The following is a 10908-nucleotide window of genomic DNA, read 5'->3' on the forward strand; positions in this document are numbered from 1 at the left end:
TTGTGAAAAGGGCAGGAGAAAAGATCACCAATGTTAGCATCCTTGGAAGAATTAGAGAGGGAGAAAGGGGATCAGGAAGGGCTGTAATGACACATATGCCCCATTAATCTTATTAAATCATCACCTTTCAAAGTCAGTTTGATTGCCTTGATCCAGTTCAGCTGGCGCACTAACTTGTGTTTCACTCTGCTTCTCTCAGCCCATGTAACTGACTGAATCATTCCCAATTTTAATCCTCGTCAGTTACACTAAAGCAATGTAGCTGCAAAAAGAAAATGTGCACAACAATTTCTCTTTTAACCAATTTCAGCCTTGGTTCTTCCTGGAAACTTTACTCAGATGTCACCAGAATTAAATCAGACTGTCTGACTAAATGGCTTGTGTCAATTATTTGCTTTGGAGTATATTATAATGTTTATCATCATCGTAAAATGCCAAAGGGCAATAAAGATAATAACAAAGGTGGCACTTATGCAGAAGATGATGATACATCACATCACTAAAACAATGAAATAAAGTATCTGAACAGAATTGGTTCTGCTCTTCTTCCAAATTTCAAGAAGTCTACATCACTGTATTTTAAAAAACATAGTTCAAAATACGTTTGTTTGGCACTGCGTTTCAGTGACAAACAACTAATGACAGATTTCAGGACCTAAATCTAATATTTAAAACTGTGGCATTCTTCTGAGATTAGATGTGTTTTGTCAAAATTAACATCCTCAATTAATTTGCCCTATCTAGTATCCCCCCCCACAATCCCTCGAATTCCAACAGCATCAGGTTGCTTAACTCAGACCAAAATCCCAAAGTTCACAGAAAAGCAATTACTTCGGATCACATCCTTCAGTAAAAGAAAGAGAAGCTCCCAGACGTCATCTAGCCTGACAAAAACAAAACCAGAAGAGAAGCAGTGACTGCGGTAGGCCCCTAACACAGCTACCAGCTTACTTACCTATGACTCAGGAAATCATCTCCGCCTTGTCTTCTACTAGTGGGAATCCAAAGCTTCATCTCAAGAGCAGCAACCTAGCTACCCCCTGGAATACAGCCCCTTCCCTCTTTCAACCTACAATTTTATCAAGGCAGGAAGGGGAGCCTAGATCCCTGGCAATCCCAAATCAATTTTTTAACCATTAAGTCCGATGCCTGCTTTCCAGCCCAGCACACGTCCACGAAGGACATGCAAAGCTCGGCCTCTGAATGCCACAGTTTGGTGATGAGCACTCGCTCACAAGGTGAGGGATGCAAGCTCCAAAACCCTCGGGGACAGAACTGATCTCCTGCATCCTGGCCAAGTTCAGAATCACTGGGGAAAAGCAAGGAACCAGTAACTTCCACTACCACAATGCTCCAAAAAGGCAGAACCCATGTAATTCTGAACTAAAACACAGAATGCACTCCAGCACCAAGAAAACATCGGTTTACAGTCTCTACTTTTAGATGTTTCTTGAAGAATGATTACTAGATTACCAAATGCAGCCTTTGTATTGATGCAGCAAGAATCTTCCTTCGCTAATCGCTCACTGCACACACACGGACATTCGAGTAACTGTAAACTGCAGCTAATCTCACGCTCTTTGCTTTGTTTGTCTTTCAGTCCAGCGTTGCAGACAGTCCCTGCCCACACAACGTACCGTCTGAGCTATCAAAAGCTGGAGGGAGGAGAACAAACAAGTGAAGCGAGCCTGGTACTGAAAGACAAATGCACTCACCATAAATCCGACATCCTCAAATTTACCGTGGTTAAGTCACTTCTCTGATGCCTTAAATGGACATCCCTGTCCTCAGGAGGCTTCTGACAAGCCTGACAATGGGACACGGCCAGCCCCTGAAAAAGGTAAAACTGAAGGCCAACCTCTGGGGTCGGATGCCAAGCTCTCAGAAAAGATCTTAGGCAGCACGCCCAACAGAACTTCGTCTGGGCGCTCTGCAGTTCTTTTCCTAAGAAGTGCAACACTTGGAAAATTCAGGGGAACAGTTCAGTTCGTTTGTGATGTAAGCTGCTTCCCTGCCTCAAAACACCTTAATTAGACGGTTAGGGCCTCTCAGCCCGAACAGCGCAAGGCAAGTAAAAAACCTGAATGCATAAAATGATTTTACTAGTGCTTGACAAGTTTTGTGAACAAGCTGCAGCTCCCCTTACTCCCTGCCCTCCCACAGACACCTCTGAGCCAGCCAGCGAAGCCTTCGAAGCACTAACCCCCAGTCTTCTGGAGGAGATCACATTTTAATTCACGGCAGTTGTGCGTTAAACGCAAGGAAAGCGAATTCTCAGAGCTCTGAACCTAGAAAGACATTTAGCAACAACCGATAGGAGTTCTCACAGGAACAAAGATGGCATTGTGCATCTACACTTAGCCCAGCACCCGGGAGCTTTATGGATTACTCTGACACATCATTACATTTAATTTCCCACACCCTTTGCATTACGTAGAGAAGTTTCCAAATATATCACCATTTCAGTCATCAAACAATTGATGGCTAACACAAGAATCATTCCACTGGTTAAAACATTTAAGAGGGAGTTCAGTTGGTTCTGAGATTACTGACTTAACACAGCAGCTCCCTTTTCTCTTAGCTGAGCCTCCCCGTCTCTCCCCGATCGTTACCCCGATGGGCTCGCACGTGTTGCAACCCGTATTGCTGTTAGGCAACACTCTGGGAAAGGACAAATTAAAAATATATTTGGTTCTGGAGAATTCTCATTCTCCTCCACTCCACACATATGAAAGAAGCTGTGAAAATCTTTTGTGCATTCAAAGGGCAAAACAAAAAACACAAAGCAATCTCTATTGCCAGACTGGGCAACAGTGAAAAGGGACGGGGTGTTACATCAGGCCTTGAAGAACACTGAACACCTACTGACTGAAGGCAAACAAGATACATGTGCTGCTGTGCTCTCTAAATGGCACCGACTGCAAAAACGTCACCACGAGACACTGGACATCAAGGAACAACAAGGTTTGCACGGGGTCGTGATCTAGATCAGATTCATCTGTTGTAATATTTCCAACAGCAGGTGCCTGAAAATCAAATCCTTGCCATTTACAAACCTCTTACCCACACACATCCACATCGGTACTGGGCAAATAACTCTGCCCCCATTATTCCCCCCTCCCGTGTTGCAGCAGGAACTTTTGTCACTACCCAGCCCTGTCTCCTTGCTGAAACCCACAGGACGCAGAGGGCAGGTGGGTATTCCACGACCTCCTTCCTCTCCCAATCCATTCCACTTGCAGAAAACTCATTTCAGCTCTCATTTAACATAGAAAATCATGAGCAACCCCATGATGCAGCAGTCATGTTTCTCTGTGGCTTACACATTTGAGTAATAGCAGCACCATACGCAGCTCTCCTAACTTCCTTCTATTATTGCAGGTACTTGCCAAAGAAAAAGTCTCTATTCACTACTGACAGGCATTCTATTCAAACACCTTCTCTTTAAAAAGGAGTGCATATCCTTTGAGAGAGCATTTCCATCTGGCATTTATCCCGCATTTCATGTTAAAATTAGTTTTTTTCAGGGTGACAGCACTCAGTGGCAAAATTCTCAGTAGTTCCTCTTGTCAGGGAGAACACATCTGTATCTGAGATCCTGGCAAGAGATTTAAAAAGGAGCTAAGTACAAGTACGGATGGTTATAGGCGTGGGCATTACTGGGGAAAAAAAGGAAACAAAAGAGGTTGTTGCAAAAAGCAATGCACAAGGGTAGTGCCAGAAGACAATTTATCTATTTGAAATTGTGAGAGGCATGGGGGAAAAGTACAGGTACCTCCTTCTTACAGTAACTTAATATAAGAAAATACTTGCAATCAATTTCACTTAGTAATTAACGATATAAACCCGCCTTAACATCTCAGAATTTTACATAGAAAACAATAGCAAAAACAGAATCAGTTCTCATCTCTTCAAAATACCATCGCTAGCAGATGTCAGCAGGCCTATTTTGTGTAAATGTTTGCAGTGCTGATGTCCAGCAATCATAGCGTGAAAGTACATTTTATGAGGTATTTCTAACACATCAGAGACAATTCAGAAAAGGAGAGCAACAACTTTATTATGAACCTGCAGTGATTTGATGATGAATGTTGATAGCTTTGCACTACAAGGGGCAATCAAGCTTCAGACTTCTGGACAAAAGGGAAGCACTGCTGAGGCCAGGAACCCATTTCCTCACTCTCAATTTACATCTGTCCAAAGGTAGGTACATGAAAGGATTTTTCTTGATGTCAAATACCTGATCTGACATCTCTGAAAACACTTCATCTTGACAGCAGCTACCCACGACACCGAGGAACACAAAAAGTGCTCGTTCTGAGAAAGCTGCCTTTGCAACACACAAAAAGGACTGGGTCCAGCAAATGGACAGGATGAAACCTGCCAACTTCCAAACTGTACAGCAGCACGAATTACTGGACACAGTTCTGCACAAATTCCTTTATAGAGCTATCGGTTTCCTTAGCCGACAACTTAACATGCCCACTTTTCCTAAAAGCACTAAAGCACCAGCCAATTTTATGCGGAGCTGTATTGCCATAATTAAAAATAAGCAAATGCAAGAGTGTTGCTAGAAGTGTAAGTAATTAAACACGTACGCAGACAAGAGCGCGCAAGTTACAGGGCAGGATTCCTTAGGATGAAACTGGATTTTGATCTTTCTGCAGCCTCCAGATAATACTGATCACAGGGCTAAATGGGAAGTGACAGAAACCTCAAAAATAGGAGGACACGTCAGTGAATACAGACACGACAAAATTACAGTGTTTTGAGATGTTAGACTCACATCCTTGCTCTGCTACAAACCTGATCTGCAACAAAGAGCTGCTGCTCTTGGGATCCGTCTAACAACCAGCACAGAAAAACTTAAATCCCAGCTTCATTTCCCTAATGAACCTGACCTAAAGAAGAGTTAATCCTCTTCCTAGCCAGGAGCAAAAGCCCCATACATCGACTGGTTCTTGAGAGAGAAGTGACAGAACACAGGATTGGGGGCTGTCAAAGTCTCAACATGTGGCAGGACAGAAATCCCCACTGGCTCCCAAGTTTTAAAAGTAATAGGAAATATTTCCAGAACTATTTAGAATAGAAATCCCATCTACACATCCAGCACACACCAAGGTCAAAAGTTGAGATTTAACTCCTGTTTTAGTAAGAATATCATAACTCTTAAAAAAAAAAAATCTGCAAGAAACAGCCCTGGATGTTATCACTAGAATGAATTTTAAATGCAGCGAGAGCATCACAATCAAATCTCTGCAGTGGCCAGGTCAAGAGAGCGGATGCACTCAAAAATCATTTGACGTATTTCGGCTGCAATCCTCAACAATACCAAAAACCCAGCATTACATGAAGAAAACAGCCCCCGGCTCCTCAACCCACCGCCGGCTAGGCCCAACACAGTGTCAGGACGCCGAAAAAAATGCCCTCTGCTTTGATTTGCTATACTTGATGTCTTCCCACAGGAACTGGTCTCTTCCTCCTCGTTCTATTTCCTGTACACAGAACAAGCCCATTGTCACCGGGCGAGCCCCCCCGCGCACACACACAGGGCCCAGCCAGCCCTACACAGCCGGGGAGGGCAGGTGCTGAGCTCCGGGCAGCCCCCGGGGACCTGAGGAACCCCGAGGAGCCCCAGGACGGGGAGGCCGGAGGAGATCCTCTGCTCCGGGCAGCCCCAGCACCGCCGTGAGGCACCAGGGCCAGGAGAGAAGCTGGGCACACAGCACCCCAACCCCACACACAGCACCCCAACCCCACACAGAGCACCCCCACACACCCGGAGCACCCCAATGCCACACACACAAACACCCCAACCCCACACACACGTTAACAGCACCCCAAACACACAGCGCACCCCAGCCCCACGCACAGCACTGCCACCCTACACACATAGGGCACCACAACCCAATCCCCCAACAGCACCCCAGCCCTACACAGCACCCCACACACACACAGAGCACCCCACACACAGGATCCCTCCTCACACAGAGGATCCCCTTGCAAACACAGGATCCCTCCTCACGCACAGATCCCCTCACACACACACACACAGGATCCCTTCACACGCAGGGATCCCCCCCCTCACACAGGATCGCCCCTCACACACAAATCGCCTCGCACACAGGATCCCCCCCCCTCACACAGATCTCCTCACACACAGAGCCCCTCAAACAGACAGGATCCCCCCCCCCTCACAGATCTCCCCTCACAGATCCCTCCTCACACAGATCCCCTCACACATACAGGATCCCCCCCCCCCCTCAGATCCCCTCACATCAGATCTCCCCTCACAGATCCCCTCACACCGGATCCCCTCACAGATCTCCCCTCACAGACCCCCCCTCACACCGATCCCCTCACACCCCCCATCACCCCCCCCCCCCGCGGCCCGCAGCGCGGCCCGGCGCCTCACCAGGAGTAGGTCTGCTCCGCCATGGCTGCGGCAGGCCGGCCGGCCCCGGGCTCCTCCTCCTCCTCCTCCTCCTCCTCCTCCTCCTCCTGGCCGCCCGCAGGCTCCGGGGCTCAGCGGCGGCCCCGCTGCGGCTGGCGGCCCAACATGGCGGCGGCTGTGAGGAGCGAGGGAGGGGAGCGGGGGGGGGGTCCCCGCCCGGGCGGGGAGGGCGATGGCGGCGGGAGGAGGAGGAGGACGCTCAGCAGCCGCGCCGCGGGGCCGCGCTGAGGAGCCGCCGGGGCCTCATGGCCGGCGGGGAGGAGGCGGCGGCGGCGGCGGGGAGGGGCGGGACGGGGACGGGCGAGGCGTGAGGGGAAGGAGGGCGGGGGGGGGAGAGGCTGAAGGGAGGGGGGGGGGGGGTCCGGGCCGGGCCTCGCCGCGAACCCGCGCTCGCGCACGGGCGGGGGGCGGGGCCGCGCGGGGTCACGTGCCCACAACACGCTCACGTGCCGCCGCCTCCCTCGGGCTGCGCGCATGCGTGCGGCAGGGCGGGGGGCGCTGCTTGGCGGGCCCGGCCGCACCGATACTGGGCGGGCGGGAGGATTTTGGGGGGGGGGAGCCCGGAGGGGGTCCCGCAGGGTCGGGGTGAGGGGCGGTGAGGGTTCGGGTGTCCCCCGTGTGGTGGGGTGCTGGGGGAGGCTCGTTCCTCCGGGCTGTGTCAGCTCCCGAGCAGGGAACGCTGCCGGGTCGGTAACAGCCTGGGTTCGCTGCCCCGGGGGCACCGGGATCGGGGCCCTGCCCCCGGCCGGTCCCGGGCGTCCCTGGGCTCGGGGCCGGGATCGGGGCTGGGCTCGGGGCCGCTGGGTGCGGGGCGGCCTCGCTCCCTGCTCCTCGCGGCGGGGGAGGGAGGCGAGCCGAGGTTAGCTCGCAGCTGGAGGTGAGGGAACCGCACGAAATAGGAGAAGAACGCCCAGGTCTGGTAAAAAAATAGGTGGCTGGGGTTGGTGTTTTGTTTTTTTTTTTCGAGGTATGCAGAAATTCTGTGCCTTAATATAACTTCGCGAGAATCTTCAGAAAAATGAATGGGCGTTGGGACAGCCTCCGTGCACCTACAGGTGCATCACGGCTCCAAAATGGCCTCTGGAGCCCACCTGAGCTTATTTTTATTAGTGGTGGATAGAATATGTGACTTAATCTTGCTCACCTGGGTTATTCTCTTAATTGGGGGTTAAAAAAACAAACAGCTTAGGCTTGTGTGTAGTCATGAGACAGGATTAAAAGCTGAGAACAAATAATTTCTTCTCAGTTCTGTGTAATCCTGGGTGGCTCGCTTCTCTGCTAGCTTGGTTTCCTCATCAGTAAGGAGGAAAGGCAGCGTGCTCCAGCCACCTGAAGTGTAGGGGCACTGTCAACTGATGTTGCATGGGCAGATGCAGAGTTACTGGTGGAGGGAACGCCAGGGATTCTTGTGCTTAACTTTAAACAAGCATTTAGCAAGAAGCTTCAAAAGCCTCTGCACTGTGCATGCATCGAAAACATGGTGAAGAGTTGCACTGGAGATGGAAGGAAGTCAAAGGAAGTCATCTTCTCTCCCCTTTGTTTTCTTCTGGAGTCTTACAAGTGATTCACAGCTTTGGGGTGTTGTCACACCTCAACATACAAATCCTCTGCACTTTTTATATTGTGGACAGGAATGACCTTAGAGCTCCCGACGCTTAGAAAAATCTGCTTGGGAATTGGATTTATCAACCAGGTGGTGTGAATAATCAAAGCATCATGACCGACTGGCTTAGTGGGATTCCTGCTGGGGTCAGTCATGGCTGCGATGCGTTGGGGAAGGATCAGGCAGCAACGCTAACATCTCTCACCCAGCTCAGGCAAGGCTACCTTGCAAATAATTTTCCTCTGACCATATATCTCCCAATTTACACCCCATACACAATACTTGTGCTTATCTCAGTAAGATTTAAAGCTTTGGGGGATAGGATATAAACAGAGAGGAGCGAGTCATGCATATAACCTTGAGCTGTAGGGTACATAGCCTGGTTGATCAGTTTGCATGGAAATTAGGGTTTTCCCTGTTTCAAATTTAAAAATGTTCAGACTAGTGATAGGACTTGCACAATGGAGAAGTCCCCTTGCTTTCTCCTTCCTTATCACAGCAGAAGAATCTACAGTAACAACTAGAAAACTGACAAATAATTTGGAATCTTCACTCTGTTGTGGTGCTATCCCAGTATTTGGGATGTGTGCTTATACTACCCTTTTCAATGGTTCTGATACAATAAATGCAAGAGAGAAGACTTTTTGAATCAATGCAGGGAAAGATAAATCAATGTTTCAATGTTGTCTTGATACTAAATATCCTTTCTTAGTTTTTTTTCTGAGACAATGTAAAAGACACTGATATCTATAAAGCAATATCCCTGCTTTGTGCCCTTACTGAAATAGCTTCCAGTTTGTCAGTTTTGCAAAACTTGCAACACATTAATTTGACAAAAGTGATCCTTGGTTGATGAGCATTGAAGTATATTTTTTTCCAGCATCTCAGACTTTGTGTGTAAATTACTAAATGGTTTTGCAAGGTTGCTCCATCATGTTACACTGGTCAGATGAATTCACAGGAGAAACTTATTCCTCCTCGCAGACTCAACATCTGCCCTCACTCCAAAGGGGAGCACAGCTTGCATTTTGCAGGTAGCTTTTCCAGCATCTCTTTAGTGTATATTTTCTTTGGACCTACAAGGGAGCTTTACTCTGAATTTCAGTGACAATTTACTCTGGCATTACAAAGCCCTTCCAAAATAGCTGTTCTTTCTGGTGTCTTTGATGCAGACTGATGCACTACCTAGACCTGTCAAAGTATTTCAAAACTAGCAGTAAACAAAAATATTGTATTTTTTTATGTAGTTCCCAGAACACAGACAGGCAAGTATGGTAGAGAATCAGATGAAAGTACTGACTACAAAGAGTCCTCATCTCCAAAGAGCTTAAATGTCATTAGATGACATTTGGCTAACCACGTCTTGATGCCTTTATAATGGAGGTGGGAAGAAAACCAGAGCAGATTCATCATGTAGATTCACTTCACCTTTCAGGAAAGGACATGACAGCTAGAGTTGTTAATGCAGCTTGGTTTTAGGAGGAGCAAATGGCATGGAAACAACTAGGGAGTGCAAAAATCAAGAGATCCAGTTTTGACAGTATAGCTCACAGCTATGCTAGGCTGTTCTGCTTGTAAGATCCTTATGGGATTCCCCTTGTTGAGAAAATAATTAAAATGTGCACTGACCAGTTATGTGATATGATTCTCTTCACTACCACCTAGTGGGAAACTCCTTCATTAACTGAACTCCAGAGCTGTTCCTGTTCAACTCATCCTCACCCTGATGATAGAAACAGTGTATAAGCAAAGGGGAAATGGAGGGGTGACACAGTCCTATTTCTCCATACCAGAATAGGAATGGAGAGAAAGAAACAGCCAGCCTATAATTTAAACACATTATAGGCTATGGCATTATCACACTATACCTTCCAGCTCTGCAGCCAGTTAGTTCAGTTCTTAATAGCTGTTACACCTTAGCCTCAGTCTGAGGCTCCTAAAACTTAAACACAATCTTTGGTGATACAGAGGAAAACATTAATTCTTCTGAATGAAACTGCAACCTGCAAACAGTGGTAAGGAGAAACTTGTGAAGCTATTCCTGTGTCTCGGTCAAAAGACAGCCTCCCTCTCTTGGTTCTGAAAATGTTGGTGGTTCTAATTCAGAAGTAGGAACGGAGGCAAAAAAAAAAAAACAAACACATGACTCTCCTCTGCAAAAATCACATTTTCAGTTATCACATATTTACAACAGACTACTCAATTAAAGCATAAAATGGCTATATATTGGGAACATTAAAAGCATGTATTCAAGTAAGTTCTTTCCCACTGAGATACACAGGGTTTGCACAAATAGCTGGAATCCAACCCTATGAAAACAATATATAAATGACAATTACCTTGGATTTTTCAGAGTCATGTGCCAAGCTCCCAGGGCACAAATAATCGGTTTTGTCACTTGCATAACCTTCTTTTCCCCAAGCACAGAAATAGGGGTGAACATATAACAACTCGGATATCACAGAGGTGAGGATGTTAATGTCATTCAGGCCAATAAAGCATTTAGCAATCTCAGCAGGAAGAACAGTAAAATGGTAAATAAATAAACTATTAAGAGAACCGCTTCTCTGTGTTTCTTTTGCCAATGGCAATTTTACCACCCTTTTCATGGAACTCTGCAGGCTCCCTCCACTAGCACTTGTATCATAAAAATATTTGGATTTCTTTCTTTCCCAATATGCTCCTTGAAATCACATTAGGCTGGCTTTATCCTAGCATATTACTGTATTGTTCATGATGTACACTTAGTGATAGATATAATTCAATAAATGGAAACAAAGGTAATAGATGTATTGATTTGAGAATTCAGGCTTTAGGAGTCTTACCTGCCTTCCATTCTGTTCACCAGACT

At 47.2% G+C, this 10908-nt stretch overlaps 1 protein-coding gene across 2 annotated transcripts in view; it reads right to left on the reverse strand.

Annotated features, from left to right (window-relative positions):
• The window catches only part of SPPL3 (signal peptide peptidase like 3), a 57954-nt gene extending 51206 nt beyond the window's left edge, over window positions 1–6748 (reverse strand). The window contains exon 1 of one of the 2 annotated variants that reach the window (XM_027470105.3): window positions 6416–6748. In XM_027470105.3, the coding sequence (XP_027325906.1) occupies window positions 6416–6438 (23 nt within the window). In that variant the 5' untranslated portion in view covers window positions 6439–6748. The remainder of the gene's footprint in view (window positions 1–6415) is intronic. The other variant, XM_072024185.1, reaches the window with a different exon arrangement.
• Window positions 6749–10908: the final 4160 nt, after the last annotated feature.

This window comes from Anas platyrhynchos, chromosome 16, assembly GCF_047663525.1.
Source record: "Anas platyrhynchos isolate ZD024472 breed Pekin duck chromosome 16, IASCAAS_PekinDuck_T2T, whole genome shotgun sequence".
In the NCBI taxonomy this organism is placed as follows: domain Eukaryota; kingdom Metazoa; phylum Chordata; class Aves; order Anseriformes; family Anatidae; genus Anas; species Anas platyrhynchos.